The sequence below is a fragment of the Carcharhinus amblyrhynchos genome, chromosome 2 (assembly GCF_965287045.1).
Source record: "Carcharhinus amblyrhynchos chromosome 2, sCarAmb.v2.hapA, whole genome shotgun sequence".
Taxonomy (NCBI): domain Eukaryota; kingdom Metazoa; phylum Chordata; class Chondrichthyes; order Carcharhiniformes; family Carcharhinidae; genus Carcharhinus; species Carcharhinus amblyrhynchos.
This window is the reverse complement of record NC_137325.1, coordinates 84172943-84196316: the sequence shown is the minus strand read 5'-3', so window position 1 is coordinate 84196316 and position 23374 is coordinate 84172943. Positions and strand designations below refer to the sequence as shown.

The following is a 23374-nucleotide window of genomic DNA, read 5'->3' as shown; positions in this document are numbered from 1 at the left end:
TGGTGGCAATGGGACAAAGAGGCAGAGAACAAGTGCTACCTGCCAGCGTTGACAGCTCACAGCTCTCAGAAAGAGACAGAATTGCTGGCTCTCATAGCTTCATCTATATCTTAAAAAATGCACCATCTAGATAGCCAAGGTATCAAATAAGAAAGAAGTTCCAGACAGAAAAATCAAAAGAGAAGGCCCTGAATATTTCGGAAGACACAAAACCTGATTGTAACTTAGGGCATGACTAATTCTATTTTTGTTGGAGTGGAAATTGTATTTATTGGAACAGTATAACATTAAAATATTGTTTTATTTGGGAATAGTTGATAGAAGGGATTTATTCAGTTTGTTAACAGTTTAGTTAATTTGTTCAGTTAGTTCGATAAATAAATTGTTACATGTTGATTTTAGATTGAGTGTCAGGGATTTATTTTGTATTTAACCACTAGAAGTTGCTGAAAAGCAGGTCAAATCACTTCACACACACTTTTTACAGATTATAAGGTGAGGTACTCCTCTTTGGTTTTGGTGTTAGTTCTCAGAGAAGGGAATTGAACAGGTATTTTGTGTCGGTCTTCTCAGTGGAACACACAAATCACATGTCAAAAATTGATGACAAGGAGGCTATGGCAGGTGAGGGCCTAGAAGCTATCATTATCACAAAAGAGGTAATGTTGTGCTAGCTAATGGGGCTAAAGGTAGACAAGTCTCCTGGCCCTGTTGGAATGCATCCCAGAGTACTAAGAGAGATGGTGGGGTGCCACAGGGGTCGGTGCTGGGGCCTCAGCTATTTACCATTTATATAGATGATCTGGAGGAGGGAACCGAGTGCAGGGTGTCGAAATTTGCTGATGACACCAAGATTGGGGGAAAGGCAAATTGTGCGGAGGGTGTGGAGAGTCTGCAGAAGGATCTAGATAGGCTGGGCGAATGGGCCAGGAAATGGCAAATGGAATTTAATGTTGGCAAGTGTGAGGTGGTCCACTTTGGTAGGAAGAATGGTAGGAAGGACTATTACTTACGTGGCGAAAAACTGCAGCAGGCGACGGTGCAGAGGGACCTCGGGGTCCTTGTGCATGAGTCGCAAAAACCCAGCTTGCAGGTGCAGCAGGTGGTCAGGAAGGCGAATGGGATGCTGGCCTTCATAGCGAGGGGGATTGAATATAAAAGTAGGGAGGTCTTGCTGCAGCTGTATAGGGCATTGGTGAGGCCGCAGCTGGAGTACTGTGTGCAGTTTTGGGCGCCGCACCTGCGCAAGGATATTTTGGCCCTGGAGGGAGTGCAGAGGAGGTTTACTAGGCTGATACCGGAGTTGAGGGGATTGAGCTATGAGGAGAGGCTGAATAAACTAGGCTTGTACTCGTTAGAGTTTAGAAGAATGAGGGGAGATCTCATTGAGACGTATAAGATGATGAATGGGATGGATAGGATAGAGGTGGAGAGACTCTTCCCGCTCAAAAAAGACAGTAGGACTAGGGGGCACAGCCTCAAGATAAAGGGGAGGCGGTTTAGAACGGAGTTGAGGAGGAACTTCTTCACTCAAAGGGTGGTGAATCTCTGGAATTCTCTGCCCGTTGAAGTGGTGGAGGCTGCCTCGCTAAATATTTTTAAGAAGCGGGTTGATGGGTTCTTGATAAGAGAGGGGATTAAGGGTTATGGGGAGAGGGCGGGAAAGTGGAACTGAGCCACAACAGATCAGCCATGATCTTATTGAATGGCGGGGCAGGCTCGAAGGGCTAGATGGCCTACTCCTGCTCCTATTTCTTATGTTCTTATGTTCTTATGAAATAGCAAATGCACTACTGGTAATTCACCAAAATTCACTGATCTCTGGGGTGGTTCCCGCAGATTGAAAAATAGCAAATGTGCTGCCACTGTTTAAAAAAGGAGGTAGTCAAAAGACAGGTAACTATAGGCCGGTTAGCTTAGCTTCTGTAATATGGAAAATGCTTGAATCTTTCATCAAGGAAGAAATAGCGAGACATCTGGGTATAAACTGTCCCATTGGGAAAACGCAGCAAGGGTTCATAAAATGCAGATCATGTTTGACTAATTTGGTGGAATTCTTGGAGAACATTATGTCTGCAATGGACAATGGGGAACCTGTGGATGTGGTGTATCTAGATTTCCAGAAGGCATTTGTCAAGGTGCGGCACCAAAGTTTACTGCATAAGATAAAGGTGCACAGTATTACGGGTAATGTATTAGCGTAGATAGAAGATTGGTTAACAGACAGAAAGCAAAGAGTGGTGGGTAAATGGGTGTTTTTCTAGTTGGTGATCAGAGACTAGTGGCGTGCCTCAGGGATCAATGTTGGGATTGCAATTGTTTACGATTTACATAGATGATTTGGAGTTGGGGACCAAATGTACTGTTTCAAAATTCGCAGATGGCACTAAGATGAGTGGCAGAGGAAAGTATGCACAGGATGCTGAAAATCTGCAACAGGATATGGATAGTCTAGGTGAATGGGCAAGGGTCTGGCAGATGGAGTACAATGCTGGTAAAGATGAAGTCATCCATTTTGGTATGAATAACAGCAAAATGGACTATTATTTAAATGGTAAAAAAATTGCAGCATACTGCTGTGCAGAGGGATCTGGGTGTCTTTGTGCAGTAATCACAAAAAGTTGGTTATTAAGAAGGCAAATAGAATTTGTCCTTCATTGCTAGAGGCTTGGAGTTTAAAAACAGCGAGGTTATGTTGCAGCAGTATAGAGTGCAGGTGAGGCCATACCTAGAGTACTGTGTACAATTTTGGTCTCCTTACCTGAGAAAGGATGTTCTGGCACTGGAGGGGACACAGAGGAGATTCACGAGATTGATTCCACAGTTAAGAGGGTTGGCTTATGAGGAGAGACTGAGTAGAATGGGGCTTTATTCATTGGAATTCAGATGAACGAGGGGAGATCTTATAGAAACATACAAGATTATGAAGGGAATAGATAAGAAAGAAGCAGAGAAGTTATTTTGACTGGCAGGTGAAACCAGAATAAGGGGGCATGGCCTCAAAATAAGAGGGAGCAGATTTAAGACTGAGTTGAAGAGGAACTTCTTCACAAAGAGTTGTGCATCTGTGGAATGCCCAGTGAAGCAGTTGAGGCTAACTCATTGAATGTTTTTAAGGCAAGGATAGATAAATTTTTGAACAATAAATGGAGGGTAAATGGAGCTGAGTCCATGAAAAGATCAGCCATGATCTTATTAAATGGTGGAGCAGGCTCAAGAGGCCACTCCTGCTCCTAGTTCTTAAGTTCTTATGAATCAACCTCCACTTTGTAACAGTGCACTCAGCTGTCAATGTTTGTCAGTGGTGGAGGGATTGAATGTTTGTGACTGGTGTAGCAATCAAGCAGGGTGCTGTGTCCTGGATGGTGTCAAGCTTCTTGAATGTTGTTGGAGCTGCACTCATCCAAGCAAGTAGAGGATATTCTGTTACACTCCTGGCTTGTGTCTTGTAGATAGTGTGTGGAGAACAGTACCATGAGTCAGGTGAGCTACATGCCACAAGATTTCTAGCCTCTGACTTGCCATTATTGCCTATATTTATAATGGCTAGTCCAATTCAGTTGCAGTCAATGCTAACCCCTAGGATGATGATGCTGGGGGATTCAGTGATGGTAATGCCATTGTTGGAAATGGTCATTTCCTGGCACTTGTGTAGCATGAATATTACTTGCCATTTGTCAGCTCAAGCCTGGATCTTGTCCATGTCTTGCTGCATTTGGACATGGACTGCTTCAATATCTGTGGAATTGCAAATGGTATTGAACAGTGTGCAGATATCAGCAAAATTTCCTACTTCTGACTTTATGACACAAGGAAGGCAACTGATGAAGCAGTTGAAGATGGCTGTGCTAAAGACACTACCCTGAGAATCTCGTCTGGTCCTGTTTACCTATCAAATTTAATCACTGATGGCCTATTTAACATCACTATCAATTTTAGCTCATTATGGGACTCTATTAAATTTCTGTTCACTATGAAAAATTGTACCCCAAGGGACTGGAGGCTAGATATAAAGGAGTGGGAATCAAAGGCCAGATATAAAGAAGCAGGAAGGCAGCAGAGATTCAAAAATCATATCAAGAGCCAAATCAAACATAGGAAAAAAACCAAAAGGTGACATCACAATCAAGAAAGAGTGACGAAACAGAAGAAAGACTGGAGTATATTGGTGAGCTTATAACCTAAATCAATCCATGAGAAAGCAAGACTTGATTAATCCATTAATATAATTAAAGTACATTTTCAATTATATTAAGTGATCCATTAATAGAGTTGGCATTTCTTTAAATATTTCCAATGATTGTAAATATTTGTTTCTTTGTAACTAAATTGGTGATTCAAAGGTTGGCTGGGGGCTACTCCTCATAACAAAAAGGTACCAATTGATGATTCATAGTTCCACACAACAAAAAAGAAATGGCTTTAAATTTTGTTTTGCACAATTCTAAATTCTGTAACTAACTGGGGATAGTGAGCATTATCAGAATTTCTGATCTGATTAAAATTTTCTAACAAATTAAGTTTTATTGACAAGATAACGTTTTACTGAAATTGAAAAGTGGAGAAATGGGCTTTTGCTTTATATAAATTATTTAATGTTTGACTTTGTGGTTTTTTCACATGAAACACAAATAAGCAGTATCGTTACAGCTTATAATGGAAAATACATATAAAATGTATATATATGAGCATTGAAAAACATACCAAGCACAGCCTTGTTTAACTTCATTTTACTGAGATGATCTTCCACGGTTCTCGTCTCAGTAGGGGCAAGAAATTCATCTTTAGTACCTTCATCTTCAGTATTAACTAAAATCCAAAATGCGGACATTAATTCTGCTGTATAGTTATATGCATATTTTTTAAATTCACAGAGGGTTGACTGAACATGTGACAACATACACTTTGAAGATCCAATATTTTGGATTCAATTTGCAAATATTGAGGACACACAATGCATTTTGAGCTTAACCAAATTCCTTGTTGATTTATCATATTGTCATGATCCCAGCTATGGAATGATACTAGATATGCAGCAATTTGAAAGTCAAATATTTAAAGCTTCCCAATAAATTCATCTGTGCGGTGCACATAAACTTTGCTCTTATACTATTTCAAACCAAGTTTCAAGGCATTTCACAGGAGCATGATAAAGGAAAATTTACCCTCCAAACCTTGTCCAAGTGCTATGAATCAGGAAGATTTATTCACTGGTCCTTCTGGTTCTAACTGAAATTTGGCCATTGTGACACCTTGCTCCTAAGTGAAACCTCCTCACCTAGACGTACCATTTGTTCTGCCTAAACTGTTATAGTGGGAGAAAAGCAAATTACTGCAGAACAAAATGCTGGAAAACCTCAGCAGGTCTGGCAGCATCCGTAAGGAGAGAGAAAAAAAGATGATATTGAGTCCAGACAACCCTTTGTCAAAGCTATAAAAGATCATCTGGACTCAAAACGTCAGCTTTGTTCTCTCCTTACAGATGCTGCCAGACCTGCTGAGGTTTTCCAGCATTTTCTCATTTGTTATAGTGGGAGCATGGCTTTCATCACCAAATCACAGCATGAATTTCTTGCCCGCATAACTCTGCTGGGCCTTTTTTCCTGTGAGAATCTCACCATGTTTAACACCACATCCCTTTGAGCTTTCCTACTCTCCTGTCTCAACTACTGAACTGAGCAACTTCCTTATGTCTGAATTCACTATTTTCCAATTTGCCCCATCAGCCTTGGTTCTGTGACAACAGACTTACATGACTCAGGTTTCAGGTGCTAGGCCAATTCTAGACAGTTGTGCACATAATCCAGGCTGACACCAAGTGCATCACTAATGGTACTTTGAAAGATTGTTTAATTAACATATTACGCCAAGACCCCATCTACTCTTTCAGGTGAATGTAAAGTGTTTTCATAGCACTATTCAAAGGCAAGCAGAATAATTTTACTAGTGTCATATGCAATATTTATCCTTCGATCAGTATAACTAAAAGAGATGATCTAGTCACTGATCCTGCGCTTTTTTTATGGGACCATGCAGCATGTACTCACTGGAATTTAGAAGAATGAGAGGGGGTTTTATAGAAACATAAAATCCTGATGGAACTGGACAGGCCAGATGTTGGAAGAATGTTACCTATGTTAGGGAAGTGCAGAACTAGGGGTCACAGTCTAAGAATAAGGTGTAAGCCATTCAGGACTGAGATGAGGACGAATCTCTTCATTCAGAGTTGTGAACCTGTGGAATTCTCTACCACAGAAAGCTGCTGGTGTCAGTTCATTAGATACGTTCCAGAGGGAGCTGGACGTGGACCTTGTGGCGAAAGGGATCAAGGGGTATGGAGAGAAAGCGGGAATGGGATACTGGAAGTGCATGGTCAACCATGATCATATTGAATGGTAGTGCAGGCTCGAAGAGCCGAATGGCCTACTCCTGCACCTTTTTTCTCTGTAAGTATAACTACAGGCTATTTTTCTCCACTATATCTACCATGAGCTCAGAGATCATCTTGTATATGAGCCCCAAATCCTGCTCCTTCAATCTTATTCCCATAATACTGCCCAAATAATTTCTTTTTCACAAAATCCACTCTTCACCCACTGTCTTGCATATCCACACACTATAAATAATCTCCCTTGCCCCTTCAAAATCCATCAATACATTGTTGCATTTCAGGGCCCATGCTTTGCACACTTTGAATTCTACAAATCGGGTTTGTGTTCCTCTGGCAGCACCAGAATTCCTTAAAGTTAAAAGTAACATTCTCTATGACTGTGATCATCATGCATTATGCCTCTTTAACCCACTGCAGCCTTTGAATACTTTCTTCACTCCACTATCTACCTCAGTGCAGTTGAGACACACTGGTTCCACTGCACTCAGTTACATACAGGTCTATCATTGGCTTTTCTCTCATTTAGTTACCAAAGGCAATATCATCCAAAAAGATCAGTATTCGTATGAACATAGCTCTACCTCTGCACACTTCTCTGAATATAATGTTATGACCCTCTTCCAAGGTTTTCCTGGATAGCCTCTCATCTGCCAAAAACTTGAGCAATTCCAAATCTCTGCTTCCTGCATCAAATCCCCATTGTGCCTTAGTGTCAAACTTTGACAATATTCTTGTGAAGCACTTGAGACATTTCACTCTCACCAAGAGTCCAACCCAGGCCACTGTCTCAGGTTGGTTTGGACCATTTACAACATCAATATCTCAAACAATCCAGACTCAAGAGTCCAATCCAATCCCACCCAAGACAGTACCTATTTCAACATCTGTACCATTAGCCTGCATGTGCTCTTCTGGCACTGAAAGTCTAAACAGATCTGTAAACTCCATCCCAACATCAATAATTGCATAATTTTGTTTAAAGTTTATTTATTAGTGTCATAAGTACACTTATATTAACACTGTAATGAAGTTACTGTGAAAATCCCCAACACCAACTCACGCAAAATCCTGCTACAATTCAGCAACAAGTTCCAAACGCCCATCTCTCTTGCCCTCAATAATGTACCTGCTCCATTTCACCCCCAAATGTCTAAAATTTAAAATCTTTAAATCTGTGTTTATATTTTTCCACAATTTTTTTTGCCCTTTGCTGTAACCTCCTCCAAAGTTAAACAACATCTGCCCCCTCACCTTTCTAAGTTTTTCATTCAAATTCAGTTTGAGTACTCACCATTGGCAGAGTGGCAACAGTGCCACAGCCTCACGATTACTTCTTGCTCTTCAATCCATCCACCACCATCGCGTTTTCCTCTTTTTGAACTCTCCCTAAAACAAATCTCTGACTACCCCTAACATATCTCGTCTGTATTGTTTGGTTACTCATTGGATAAACATCCTCAGTTATTATTGGAGAAGATATGTATAGATTACAGAATTGCCCAAGGCACTCAAAACTGAGTCAGAAGTATGTCTGGATATATTTTAGAAGACATACTTCTTTCAGCTTCATGGTACATCATTAATTGGTAACAAAACATCACACAACTCTAAAAGTAGGCATCGCAAAGTTATCATGGTATATTTGCACATATTTTCTACAACTGCAAATGCTATTTTACACCATAATGGACTAAGTGGCAAAAGAAAATATAGGCACACATATTTTCACTTGGTGCATTATCAAGTTAATGTTTGGTAAATTTTCACTGTCCAAACATATTGGTCCAGAGCTTTTTGCTGCATCAGTATCCCCACCCCTTTTCACGAAACATTATTCTGCAGTATTTTCAGAAGATATACCCCTTTAACAAGGAATGCTTTGAAAATTATGCTTTCTAAAGGTTATAATGTCACATACAAGTAGTTAGACTAGGGGAATTATATCCATGCATTTTATTTCAAATATTATAACCTATTCAAAAATTGACATCTACGAAAACCATTACAAAATTCTGAAAATCTGGATAACGTGAATCTTCCCACAGATAACGTAATTCATTTTAATAGACTTCAAAGAAGAAAGGTTTCTCCCTGGAAACGTGAACTATAGACCTGTGGATTAGATAGCAGGAAAACCAGATTATGTTATATTTAGAAAATATTAGACACCATTTTGTCTATTTAGTCCTACAAAAATGTTGCATTTTTAGTTTCTTTCAATTTGTATTGCTACATTAGTTTATATTTGCCTCCAGCAGATTGAGAAGATAATTTCAAAAGAGTGCTTCAAGTGTTACATAATTCAAATCCTTCATCTCAAGTTTATGGTAAAAAAAAATTCAACACAGATACTAACTGAATTTCTTACCAGAGATTTAACAGCTGCTACAATTTATGACCGTCATTTGTCTTCCAAAATTCCCAATCTCTGATGTTTTTCTTCTTTAAAAGTATTCTAATTATGCTGAGCAATTTTAATTTAGTGGGAAAATTGAGTAAAATGCCTGTTAACGCTTTTCAGATTGCAAAGATTTTTAGCAGCTAATTAAATATTTACAATACTTCAAACTAAGTAACAGTTTGAGAGGATGCTCCCCCCATTTACCCCTCCAACACACAAAAATCACAGGAATAGGTGGTGAGAGTTGGTAGGAAGGAGTAAAAAGAAAATCATTACAAATATTAATAGAACACTGGAGGTAATACTTTATGGTGCATAAACCAGCATGACTATGGAAAGATTATGACACAAGGCAACATCTTAAATTAATACAAGAAATAATTTGTTCACTTCTGCTCAGCCAAGCATTGGTTTGTGTACAAAATTGGTCACCATGCTTAGGTATTTCCAAAATTCTGAGTAGAAATTCAGTTTATCTGATATTCTTAAAGGTACAAAGCCAATGCACAGAGTGGACTGGGTGAGCCCTTAATCCATCTCCTTGCCTGCTCCAAAAATCAATTCAATTTGAATCCAATTCACTGTCCTCACAAGGGAGACATACAAGATCCAAGCCAACAAGAAGAGGCATTGCACCTGAACTTGGGCTTGATCTGACGCTTGATCTTAGCTAAAAGGCCAAGAAGCGATCAAGTAAATGGATACACACCACCTAATGGAGGAACAGGAATTAGGCATGAGTTTGTAGAACCATGCTTAGGGCCTCCCCAAGTTTATGTATAGTACTGCTGATAAGCAAGTGGCTGAGACTGCAGTTTACCACCACAAAGCACTGGTTGGTTTTCCGCTGATTTCGTCATCAGATAGTGCTCCACACACGTTAGGGTATTGACTTGAAGGATTATCCGGAAACAAATGGGTAGAGGCCCCAACCATACTCCTCCAAATATCTTCCAGTGAGCCAGGCTAGCTGGTAAATCCCCAGTTGTGTTGTGGACTTGCCTGGTTCAAGGATCAGATACTTAGTCTACCTTAAAAGATTGACTAGGTTCCAATAACCCTTTTGCCAGGCAAGTTATCCTGAGCCAACTCATCCTGAAAGAGATCATATTTACCTCCACCAGCCCCTTCCCTCGTTAGGTGGTTATTCGACTACTGACAAGCAAGAGCTTGAGCCTTTGAGGCATGCACAGCATTGGTCAGGGACTCCACCTCAGCAGCACAGTAAGAAACACAATTCGCCATATGCGTTCATGTCTACCTCTTCAGGCACAATACCTCATTAAAACAATTAATTAAGGTATTGGAAACTGTGCTCAGTAAGGACATTGATGCAGTCAGATGATGCTGTTTATGCTTGCACAACGTTTTGCTGCAGAAGTTGACAGAAGGCGTGATCATCTTTCATTTTGCAGCATCGATTGTGTCTGGTCATTTGAATGAATGCCGTGGATGCAGTACCAGTGGTAACAGTTTAGACAGTTCTAAGCTATCCCAAACATGACATTGTATTCAAAACACCTCAGGATAATGCATCACAAAGGTACAAACAATAGGAATTAAGCTTCAGTGAAACCAAGATCATACAAATTAATATCTTAGGCTTCCTGATTGTGCCAGCTCACCAAAGAAATCAAAATAAGTTCATCTTCGAACCACATGAAGCCAAGGCCCAAAGTGCGACCTTTACGCTTTCCATTTACAGACAACCTACTTCTTCAGCTCGGATGCCAATGTCAGAGCTCCTTTATCTAAGGCAACTGACGAAAAGACAACATGGGCTGGGTCATCAAAAACTCAATTACAAACAACTCAAAACATTAGTGATGAATATATTGGCATTTGTTCGATTACCACTGGCACATCAGGTTGAATAATGAGTAAATGACAGAGTTAGGTTTTGTTTCAGGACTTGGGTGAGAAACGTCAGATGGGTCATCAGAAATCAGGTTCCCAAAAGGAACCCGTTTACCACCATGTTATCGCCACCACACCATCCCCTCCTCCAAGGAGGTTAGTCATTTGAATAGCCCCACCATGAAAATATCCACGTTCAATAGGACACACCCTTTACTTATCTTTATGATTCCTTTAAAAGTAAATCATATTCTCAGCGCTTGTCAGAGTTAAACCATGTCCTATATATAAAAAAACTCGTTTCATTATGCTATTCCCGTTGATTACAAGGCACAAAAATTTCCACACTGCATTAATTACAATAATAAAGATTGATCTGTATTTTGTATACGCCTCCATAAGTGGAAAAATGGGCAATTTTATAGACTGAAAAAATATTTCACATGAAAATTCCCAACACTTTGTGAAGATGAGGACAGTAAATTATTAATTTACTTTTTGAAAAGCTGCACATCAAAAATAATTACAGTTGGGAAATGTTTAAAAATTTGCACCATTTTTTAAAATGCATGTCAATGTTCATTTTAATGGGCACTTTCCTAAAATACTTGCCTTGCACCTATCGAAATAAAGGAGAGATCACCACTGAATTATTTTCTTGTCCTGATATGTCAAAGCATAGCTAAAATCCATCATAGTGCATTACAAGTCACACTAATACTGCAAATCCTCCAAGCTTAACTACCCAAGTTAAGATTCACCTCCAGTGAAAGATTAGAGTTCATTTTTCTAAAAATTGCAATATCAAATTTTGATCCAAGTTTTCTTCTAAGTGACAGTGAATACATTTTACCCATGGAGTTTGTTATTGTAAAAATTAAAAATAGTCCCAGATTCTTCTCAAGCACATCTACCTCCAATCTATATAACCTTAATTATTAAGCAACTTTAGTTCATGTTTAAAAAATATATATTTCGTCAAGCAAGTAAGCCAAAAGCTCTTCAATTTCAAGTTAAAAATATCCATGGTAGGTGTCCTTATGTTTTAATAAATAAAGCTTTGCACAGATCACAAATTTAATACCTCGGTTGTGCTTAATTTATTCATCTCAACTACAGCTTTTCAAATGGGTTTACATAGGAGAGAAAATAAAGCAAAAACCAGAACTCCCATTCCAGAGAAAAATGTGTACATTGGATAAGGACAAGATTGGACTTGGCTGCAATGCTTTTCCATGGTGGAATAATCAGCCAACAAATTAGTTACTAGACTCGCACATTAATGAACAAGAGATTGGGTGCACCAACTATCTTTTAGTGGTAGCCGAAAGAGAGAACAAACAAAAGCAAAAACCATTGGGAAGTTATTTGAAACACAAAGTTTAATACCAATATGCTTTTCCTGGGCCAAAACCTATATTCCAAATGTATTCTGACTGAAAGATTGGACAAGAGGCTATCTCCACGAGTAGCACCTGGCTTTTACTCTGCAAAGATGTAGTGCACCTCAAAATTGAGATTTAACAAATGTTGTACTATTGGAGGCAATGGCTAATGAGTGCTCAATAGAAATCCAATTTAGTCTTCAAAGTTGACCAGTCTTTTTTTTGGGAAATTAAACTTGGTGGGTTTTCAGCCAACTGCAGGTGTCCTAACTACTGTACTTTGCATCGATGTTAACCACGTTACAAAATGTATTCCCAGAACTATTCAAACATAAGCTCTAGATGTTCATTAGTTTTAATAAACACCAATAATTGATCTTAAACCTCAAAAAATATGAAGAATATACATGTGCAACATCTGTAGAGATGGGAACAGTTCCAAAAGGAATCCTGCAATACTTACCATTCCATTTTAAGGCTGCCTCAATCTGCCATAATGATGTTTGGAGAGAATCAACCAGGAAAAGGAACAGAAAAAGTTAGCGAGATTGCTTCTGTTGGGACATAAAACTGAAACATTTCATTAAAATGCGCTTTTGCATATGTTGCTCTGAAAGCCATTGTTTTGCTTGTATAAATTAAGGAAACCTTGTGGCTGTTCTGCAAAAATGCAATGGGGTTAATACTAACATTTCCAATTACTTACAGCACGTGGATATTGAAATTCTGCCAATGGGGTTTACAGCTCTACAGAAACGATCAAGTTGCTGAGAAAAATAAACCCATGTGCAGTTGTTTTAGAATAAAAGTGGAGTTGGAACTTTAAAATTTGTTTTAAAGTACTAAAAATAAAATTTATATATCTGGCTGTGTCATGGACTTTATGCTGGTGCAAAACCAGTTCAAACTTTTAAAATTTTTAATTTTACTATCATAATTTTCTGCAGTAACAACAAATTTATATATAAAAGCCCAGGTGCAAATTTACACACACGCACTAATATAAGCCCCAATAAATACATTTTCCACAGGAAAGCCTCAGTTATTGCTCTAGTATGATATACAGTATTTGGTATTTTAACAATCATCTACATAATTTAATTCAGCTTTCAGAATGAGATTAAGGATGCCAAAAATTTCAGAGCTCAGTGAAGTGTGCAATGTAGCTCAGTGGCCCAGGTCACCTCATATGGCCACTGAAAATCAAGGGTGCTCAGACAAGTTGCTGGTGTGCATCAAGGAAAATCCAGCCTTCTGTTCAAGGAAGATAGTCAGGTGACTCCATTTCTTCTCTCCCTCCCTACACGTCCATTATGTGCTCCTCCGTTGGAAAGGCTGGAGGGCATGCCCTTGAAGGTCTTCACAGATGCTTTCACCACTGCTCCTTGATCAACCAACTAAAGGCATATCAAGGATGCAGATAAAAAGCTTTCTGCAGGCTCTTACTACTTCCACCGAGAATTCAACGAAGACAGGCAAATGTGTGCATGGGAGCCTGAGTGTGAGTATCTGTCAGGAATGGGGTTTACATGTGGGTATCCCTGTTGCATTTTGCAAACCTGGGTGCAATTTCTTCAACCTCTCAATCTAAGAAGTGAAATAGATGATATACCCAGCAATCCACAGTTCGAATAAATAGCATGGTCAATCAAGGGCACCAAGAGATATTTTATAGTTACACTGAACATGTTACAAAGCTATCATTCATTGTCAGGTTAAAGCATGGAGAATAAAAGGAATGATCTACAATCATCTAAACTTGAAAATTAGATTCTAGTCTTGAAACATGCTCCCTAGAAATACTTTGTGAAATGTAATCAGGATCCCTACAATACATAAGGCCATTCTATCCATCAAGTCTACACTGGGTCTCAGACAAAGCATTTTACCCAGGCCCATCCCCCTGCCCTACCCCCATAACCCCACATATTTACCCCACTAATCCTCCTGACCATATCTTGGGGCACTGAGGGGTAATTTACAATGACCAATCCATCTAATCTGTACATCTTTGGACTGCGGGAGGAAACCAGAGCACTCACAGGAAATCCATGGAGACTCGGGGAGAACGTATAAACTCCAAACAGACAGTCACCTAGGGCTGGAATTGAACCCAGGTCCCTGGCACTAAAGCAATTGTGCTAACCACTGTGCCACCCACAGTTCATTCAATGAAATGTAACCACTTTGTGCAAACAAGCCAAAAAATAATTAATGCTGTGCTGAATGACACACATTCAGTGAATATCTTAAGTTTATTTATTAGTCATGAGTAAGTTTTACATTAACGCTGCAATGCAGTTACTGTGAAACTCCCCTGGTCGCCACAATCTAGCGCCTGTTCAGGTCAACGCACCTAACCAGCACGTGTTTCAGAATGTGGGAGAAAACCAGAGCACTCGGAGGAAACCCACGCAGACATGGGGAGAACGTGCAAACTCCACACAGTTACCCAAGCTGGGCACCAAACTCAGGTCTCTGGAGCTGTGAAGCAGCAGTGCTAACCACTGTGCTACCGTGCCGCCCGCAGTAGTCAATTAATGGAAAATAAAAGTAAGTCTGTAATATACCCCTGTCCAAAACAGTTCTTTTTACATCTTTTGTGGAGTCAAATAGCCATGGCAATTAAAGAAGCACCAATTTTAAAAATATAACCACCAAAACTGTGGCTAAATGTTAGGTCCAGAATAATTTAACTGCAAATAATCTGGAATTATAATAACATGACAACAAATTTTGGGAATGAATGTAGTTTCTACAAATTCTGAGATTTCTGTTCTGCTGTAATACAAGTCACAAACGTGTACAAACTCTGCCACAAGCATACACATGCCTACAACTTGTGCAGTATACTCTTTAAACTTGTATTATACAGAGGAGTAAGTTATCAAACAATTCTATAAAACAAGGAGACTAAATTCTCAAAATTGAGATAACACATCCAAATGTTCAATGTTATATTTTCAAAATAACTGTTCCCAACCTGAACACACAATAAAGTCCAACACTACCCAAACAATTTTCAAAAGTTCTTTTGTTGATCTTAAGTTTCTAAGCAATTGAACATGTCTTAAAGACTGTAAGATCGCATGCAAGTCAGTGTTTGTGATATCAAGCAGTAGCCGCCACTTAGAAATGACATGAATTATTTATTTTCTTCTGGTTGTTAATTTTAGTCGAAGTTATACATCACAGTATTTATTAAAAAACACCTCTCCCTTTAGGGCCTGGACTAGTTCTCTAAAAGTACATTCTTTTATACTTACAGTACTAAGCATCTTAGTCTCAGAAAATTGTTAAGGCCAAAAAAAATCCTAGGTCCTAATAATTCATAAAGTATGGGTATACAACAAATCTAGGGAAACAAATTAGAGGAATATGTTCAGAAATAATCCAGTCAATTCAATGAAATGATCAATGTGAACAATGGCAAAATGCAAGAACCATTTAATTTATAAAAGTGTGTGCTACACCAAGTGCAATGAAACCTCAATTATGCCCATAATCAGAGGAGAATTCATTGCTGCATAACAGAGATTGCCAGATCAGAATTCCAAGCACTCCTATTTTTAATAATGGCTACTCAACCAAATATTGGCAACCCTAATTAATCACTTCACTGTTCACTACAATTGGATAAAAGCAAATTACTGTGAATGCTGGAATCTGAAACTAATAGATAAAATGCCAGAAAATCTCAGCAGGTCTGGCAGCATCTGTAAGGAGAGAAAAGAGCTGACGTTTCGAGTCTAGATGACCTTTCGTCAAAGCCAAAAGGCACAGAAAGTGGGAGATATTTATACTTCAGGGTGACGGAATAAAAGATGAGTCATAGCCACAGAAACAAGGGGAAAAGGCTACAAATGGCAGTCCGTAGAGAGAATGAAGGCTTCGAAACAGCACAGAAGCTGAAATCAGAGGGTAAGTTGTGTAGATGTAGAGAACAGTAAAAAGTTAAACGAAATGAAAACAAAGAGGGTTGAGGTGGAGTAGAGCTAATTATCTGAAGTTGTTGAATTCAGATGTTGAGACTGGAAGGAGAATGTGCACTTTCTGTGCCTTTTAGCTTGGACATTGAAGGAATGTGTCCAGCCAGAAGATGAGATATTGCTCCTCGAGTTTGTGTTGAGCTTCACTGGAACGTTACAGCAGGCCAAGGATAGACAAGTGTGCATGGGAGCAGGATCATGTGTTAAAATGGCAAGCAATTGGAAGGTCAGGGTCCTGATTGCGCACAGACCGAAGGTACTCAGCACCTTTCATTCCCTCACTCTGCAGCACAAATATCTGTACAAATATCCACTTTTTATGCCTTTTAGCTTTGACAAAGGGTCATCTGGACTCGAAGCGTTAGATCTTTTCTCTCCTTATATAGATGCTGCCAAACCTGCTGAAATTTTCCAGCATTTTCTCTTTTGATCATTATAACTGGAAGAGTTTGATTCTATTCACACAGTTAAAATAATCCAGAGCTGTACAGTTTCACTAGAATAAAAGGTCCTCAAAAAAAGGTGACTGAACAATTGCAATCTGATAACTAGAATGCTATCTGCAGATTTATTTTCTTCCAATTAATGTAAAATAGTTATTTCTGAACCCCAATTAGATATTCTATTTTTAAAAGATTTACTAGCAGCGCTAACACCAGCTGGCCCACACTAGCTGTGGCTACTCTCCCCAACATGACATCTTTGTCCAGGTCAACAATGATTAAAATCAACTTCACAACATTCTTATATATAATCAAGAAAGTAAATTACTATGTGGATAATCAAGGTTCCACTGCATTTGAAAGTGTGTAACATTATTGAAATACTAATGTATTTAATAAGATCATATTTACTGTTGAAATTCTGGGATAAAGTTATCAAAATATTTTGGTGGCAGATGTTTAAAAGTGACTGGTATTGTTCTTACCTTTTTGTGTTTGAAGCCCAGGAAATGCATCTGGAGATTCAGAGCAGATGTGCAAACTACTTTGCAAATCTAGAATAAAAATATACATGTTTGATATTTCAAAAAGTATATCGTCCTCCATTTTTTTTTGTTTGTACTAACTCAGGTCAGATTTATGTAGTTAGCAGTCTAATCAAGGGCAATGTTGAACTGTGCCAAAGCTTCTAAAAACTTCCAATTTCATTAACAAAACATAGCACCTTAATTATAGATACATACATTACAGTCTATTCAAAATTCTGAAGTCCATTCGCCTGTTTCAACCCCTTTGCCCTAATACTATATCATGCATTGCATCGAAGATAATATAGTCTTCTTTCATCTTTATACCAAACTCATTTTGAAGGAAAATTTCAAAACTAAACTTAAAAACAAAATCAAATTGTACTGCGCAGATTCTACACTATCTACAAACAAGCATGAAACTCTGCAGCGTAAACTGAATCAAAGCATACAACTATGTAATTTTGTCATAATACTATGCATAAAAAACAAGCCTCGATAGTTTACATCACTACTTGAATTTTTGACAAATCATTTTTGTCTTAGCAAACATTTGAGACATTCTGTTTCAATGATAGATCAAATTAACCCAATTAACTCAACTTCACTGTTAATTCGCTGGTCAGGTTCATGTGTTTAAATGCTTTATGGTACAAAGACCTATTTTATTTCTCTTTGCACCATTCACTTTGAAGAAATGTACAATATAGTAATTTACTTGTACAGTTCTTTAGCTCACAATTCCAGGGACACAAAGCAAGCGGTACAAAAGGTGGGTTTCTTGAATCTGCAAACATTCACCAACAATATTAATTATTGCTGCAAAAAGTTTAAATGTCTTCAAAAGCAATTTAATTAAGGAAAAAAGTTATGCCAAATCCATTAGACATTACTGACAGAAGGTATATTTATTGTATGCCTGATTTATGTCCCTGTTGCTGACCTGGAATACTTTCTGCAGTAGTCAATTGCAGTTCGGAGATGAAAAATGCAAAGAGAGGTTCAAAAGTCCCACAGTTCTATAACTTTTTATCAAATATTTTCACATTTAAGATTTTTGTATAAACAGAAGTGACAAGGAAGGAAGAGTAAAAGTGCCTTCTAAGGGCAACTAGCAATGGGCAATAAATGCTGGCCAGCCAGCGACGCCCGTGTTCCGTGAATGGTTATTTTAAAAAAAACACTCCATTATGTCCTGCAAGGCACAGTACTACCTTATCCACTCTATCCTCTAACACAGATGGAAGTTATAACATTTAAAATAATTACACTGTTAAAAACACAACTTTTTTAACAGCCAGTTAAAGCCAGTACCCATCACAAACAAATTTATCTGAATATTATTAGCTGCTTATGGAAATAATGCAACCATTTCAATTTTATACAGCGAAATATAACATAACCTAAATATGAGATTAACCTTTTTTTGAAAAGTGAAATTGTTCATATTTCAATTATTTGCCTTACAACTGACAAATATGTCTAGAGATAACAGATGCGCAATATTTGTATTCAATATGTGGTAGCTCATATTTTGCAGGTCAAAAAATATATAAAACAAAATGTCAGTGCATCTCTGTGCAAAAGTTTAGGTACTTACATCACACCAAAACATGGTCACTGATTTGCTCTCCTTGCTAGCATGAGATCCATCGCTTTCAGACAGCCCTCCACTGGCAGGTGACTGTGTGCTCACAGACGGCCATGTCAGATCTGTGTCGGCTTGGACTTGGTCTTTACTGAACACATCTGCCGTATCATTTTCAGTTTCTTTCATGTCACTCGCATTGTTTTCAACATTCATTGGTTCTTTCTCATCAGTCAATTCTGGTTGAACTTCATCTGCAGCCACAACATTTAATTCTTCTTTTTCAACATTCTTGGTTTGGGAAAGTGCATTTTTCGTTTGAGCTTGGCCTGAGGCACTCTTGACCTGCAACTGGTCACTGCTGGCTTTAACTAATTTTCTGGTAATTTTTGTGGCAAGCCTTTTCTTTTTCCCTATAGAAGTCGGAAATTTCTTTCCAGTAAGGACACCAGTTTTTCCAGTAAGCTTGCCAGTTCTTCTACCAGTTGGCTTTGGTTTGACTTTGCCTACAGCTGTCTTAGCTGCGACTGCTCTGCCACCATTAGTCAGAGGTTTCACTTGGCTTGTGACATTCATAGCTTCAAAGTTTTCATCACTATTAGTTTGATTTTGGCCCAATTCATCCTGAGCTGCCTCTTGTTCATTGCTAGTAGACTGATTGTCAACTTCACTCTCAGCTTCTTCGTGTCCTGTACTAGTAGTCTGATCGTCAACTTGGCTGACATCACATTGAAATCCTTCTTGTTCGTCAACTTGGCTGACGTCACATTGAAATCCTTCTTGTTCGTCAACTTGGCTGACATCACGTTGAAATCCTTCTTGTTCATCAACTTGGCTGACATCACACTGAAATCCTTCTTGTTCATCAACTTGGCTGACATCACATTGAAATCCTTCTTGTTCATCATTGGTGGTTTGCTCACCGACTTGGCTAACATCATACTGAAATCCTTCTTGTTCGCCATTGGTGGTTTGGTCGTCAATTTGGCTGACATCACACTGAAATCCTTCTTGTTCACCACTGGTGGTCGGTTCGTCAATTTGGCTGACATCACGTTGAAATCCTTCTTGTTCACCACTGCTGGTCTGTTCGTCAACTTGGCCAACCTTACTCTGGGCTTCATCTTGTACATCCTCAATAGCATGAATCTGGATATTTCCTGTCTCACTCTTAGTTGTATCTTTTTCAATACAGTTAATTTGAGATTGGACTTCCCCTGTAGCTTGCACAGCACTGCTCTCCTGAACATGGGCTTGGTGCCCAGCAACCTTAATTATGTTGTATCCAATGGTGTTAGTTCCAGGTTGCACTTTATTAATGCAACATTCATCTTCATCTTGCCTACTGTTATCTGGATTTTGGTCTGCGTGATCTTTAACTTCATTTTGCCCACTACTGACTTGAATTCGGACCTGGCCTTCAGGGCACGCAGTTACATCTATTTTATTACTGATATCGTCATGTTGGACTTCACTTAAACCTTGTTTAGTAATTTCTTTTCCATAATCAATAATAGGTGCTTGATCTGCATCACTTATATCCGTATCATTTCCATCTTGGACAACTTCATCTGTATCACTCATGTTTCAACGTGAAATCTACAATAAATTAAAATTACACCCGTTTTACTTCAGTCATTTAAAATTTAACTAAATCACACATGGATAGATCTGGAATTCAAATGTGGAAAATATAAGATGGTATATTTATTCCGGAAGCAGGGGGTGGTGGTGGTGGTGGTGGTGGGAGGGAACGAAGCCTGGTCAGCGGTACTCAGTTCTGAAGCTGCTCCTCACAAAAATCAGGAGTGAGAGATGGAGCCGTGCAGACAGACCCTCAACGGCAAGGCCGTAATGCACCGCAACCCGCGCACGCAGGCCTCTGCAGCCTCTCCTCTGCCGCCCGTTAACATCGATGTTAAACACCTTTCAATTATAACCTCTCCGGCCGGGTAGAGGAAGGAAAGCCCACAGCCGCCCCGCTCGCGTCTCCGAGCTGAACCCCGCAAACCGTCCACCTGCGCTCCCGGCGATCGACATCCGCTGCCTTAACGTCACTTCCTGCCAGCCGGAGAAAGGGGGCGCATGCGTAATAACTTACTGCAGTCCAGGAGAGCCTGGAATGTGGGCGGTGCTAACAACATTGTTGTGATCCTGGAGTCACATGTCGGCCAGACCTGGTAAGGATGACAGATTTCCTTCTCTAAAGGACGTCAGTGAACCAGATGGGTTTTTTTTCTAACAATTGACATTGGCTTCATGATCATCATTAGATTCTTAATTCCAGATTTTGTTGAATTCAAATTTCACCATCCCATGGTGGGATTCAAACCCCAAATCCTAGGGTATTCCCTTGAGTGACTAGCCCAGTGACAATACCATTGCCTCCCTATGAGCCTTCCATTTAAATTAGTAATTTTCCCAACCTGAGAACTCGTCAAGCATCATTTAAAAATGTTGATAATAGAGTCCAGCAATCCTTATATGACTAGAAATTTAGTAAAAACTTAGTCATTGTTTATTTTAAATGAAAACTAATACAATAAGCAGTCCTTACCACTGCTCCCCTATGTCTAATGGATGAAGAGCAGTGAGTTTGATCGACAGCTGATATGATCATTCACTGCAAGATCTGGCCGGACCACATGAAGCAATATTGTTCTCATCTAGCAAAACTGCTGATTAGGAATGCAAAACCAAGCCCTAGCATCTTTTTCTTGCTGCTCACTGATTTCTTAACTCCCTTTCCACTATCTTCACCACCTTCAACTCCAACAAGAATTGCAAGGAACAATCGTGGATTTCTTGGTCACTAAGATTGAAACCAATCTTTGATATTTTCCTCCCTTCCTCTAGCCCAGTAGTCAAATTTTTTCTCTGCCTTAGCCCCAAATTCACAACTTTCGCTAGTTACTCTCTCATGTCCCACCAAACCTTCTGTAAACTCATCTTGTCCACGAGACGCACCTCCTTTCTCGACTATATTCCCATTATACAAATGGGAATTTATACATACAAAGATATGTAGAGGGGCAGGTAGTATTGAGGAAGGGAAGACTGCAGAAAGACTTGGACAGGTTAGGAAAGTGGGCAAAGAAGTTGCAGATGGAATACAATGTGGAAAAGTGTGAGGTTATATACTTTGGAAGGAGAAATGGAGGCATAGACTATTTTCTAAATGGGGAAATGCTTAGGAAATCAGAAACACAAAGGGACTTGGGAGTCCTTGTTCAAGATTCTCATAAGATTAATGCACAGGTTCAGTCAGCAGTTAAGAAGGGAAATGCAATGGTAATTTTCATGTTGAGAGGGCTAGAATATAAGAGCAGGGATGTACTTCTGAGGCTGTATAAGGCTCTGGTCAGATCGCATTTGGAGTATTGTTAACAGTTTTAAGCTCCATATCTAAGGAAAGATGTTCTGGCCTTGGAAAGGGCCCAGAGGGGTTTCACAAGAATGATCCCTGGAATGAAGAGCTTGTCATATGAGGAATGGTTAAGGACTCTGGGTCTATACTCGTTAGAGGTTAGAAGGATGAGGGGGAACTTATTGAAACAGGATACTGCAAGGCCTGGATAGGTTCCACTACTAGGAAAAACTAGAACCAGAGGGCACAACCTCAGACTAAAGGGATGATCCTTTAAAACAGAGATGAGGAGGAATTTCTACAGCCAGAGAGTGGTGAATCTGTGGAACTCTTTGCCACAGAAGGTTATGGAGGTAGAGATAGATATGTTCTTGATTAATAAGGGGACCAGGGGTTATAGGGAAAAGGCAGGAGAATGGGGATGAGAAAAGTATCAGCCATGATTGAATGGCAGAGCAGACTTGATATGTCTTATGGTCAAATGTTCTTATGAAGCTCTGCCCACCTATTTTCCTGACTCTCGTATTACCTTATATTGTTAATGGTTCTCCCCAAGTAGAGTCTCCCTCTCCTTCAAATCATCAGTCGCCTCAAAATTCAAACCCTTGACACTAGCACTTGGGAACTATTTCTACGCCTGCCACAGTACTAAAACAGCTTTTATCAAAGTCACAAATTACATCCAGTACAACTATGACAAAGGGAAAATATCCATAATGTCCTTTTCCTTTGATACAGTTGATTTCACATCCTTCTCCAATATACTTGCATTGGAAGCAATTCCAAAAAGGTTCATTAGGTTGATTTCTGGAATGAAGGAGTTGTCTTATGAGGAAAGGTTGAGCAGTTTGGGCCTATATTCATTAGAGTTTTGAAGAACAATTTGTGATTTCTTTGAAACGTATAGGGCTGCAAATTTTGAGCTCTGGGGCAGTGTAACTGGGGGGTAGTCTAAAGATGTGCTGGGAAAATCTCCAACCCAAAAGGTCCCAGACAAGGATTTCATGGCAATTGACTAGGAAGTGCAAACTTTTGGTGGGCAATTGTCCTACCGTGGGAATCATGCAAATGTTGCTTGAAATCATGAACTTTGGATGGTTCTAAATGTGTTTTCAGCTTCAATAAGATCAATGAAGCCCTGTAAATTGCTTCTCTGAAATAGTGCCAATTCTGAGAAAACAAAATAAAGCACAAACCACCTCGAATTTGACAGTTTAAGCATCCACAGAGGTGGCAAAGACTATCCTTTGAGTCCTTGCAATGTTCCATGTTGAACTGTGGTGCAGTTAAATGGGAGAGCGAAAGCAGCCTTGGTGAGTTCTTTCTGTACATCTTATAGATTGAACATACTAATGTCACTGTTTGTCACTGATGAGGGAGTGAATATTTCTGGAAGGGATGCCTATCAAACTGGCTGTTTTGTCCT

At 39.2% G+C, this 23374-nt stretch overlaps 1 protein-coding gene across 5 annotated transcripts in view; it reads right to left on the bottom strand.

Annotated features, from left to right (window-relative positions):
• The window catches only part of LOC145355866 (uncharacterized), a 92261-nt gene extending 71642 nt beyond the window's left edge, over positions 1 to 20619 (bottom strand). For 4 of the 5 annotated variants that reach the window (XM_080208304.1, XM_080208322.1, XM_080208342.1 and 1 more), the window contains exons 1-5: positions 20508 to 20619; positions 18594 to 20180; positions 16952 to 17020; positions 12498 to 12522; positions 4705 to 4809 (exon numbers count right to left, since the gene is read on the bottom strand). In XM_080208304.1, the coding sequence (XP_080064430.1) occupies positions 4705 to 4809; positions 12498 to 12522; positions 16952 to 17020; positions 18594 to 20165 (1771 nt within the window). In that variant the 5' untranslated portion in view covers positions 20166 to 20180; positions 20508 to 20619. The remainder of the gene's footprint in view (positions 1 to 4704; positions 4810 to 12497; positions 12523 to 16951; positions 17021 to 18593; positions 20181 to 20507) is intronic. The other variant, XM_080208313.1, reaches the window with a different exon arrangement.
• Between the last annotated feature and the right edge of the window lie 2755 nt (positions 20620 to 23374).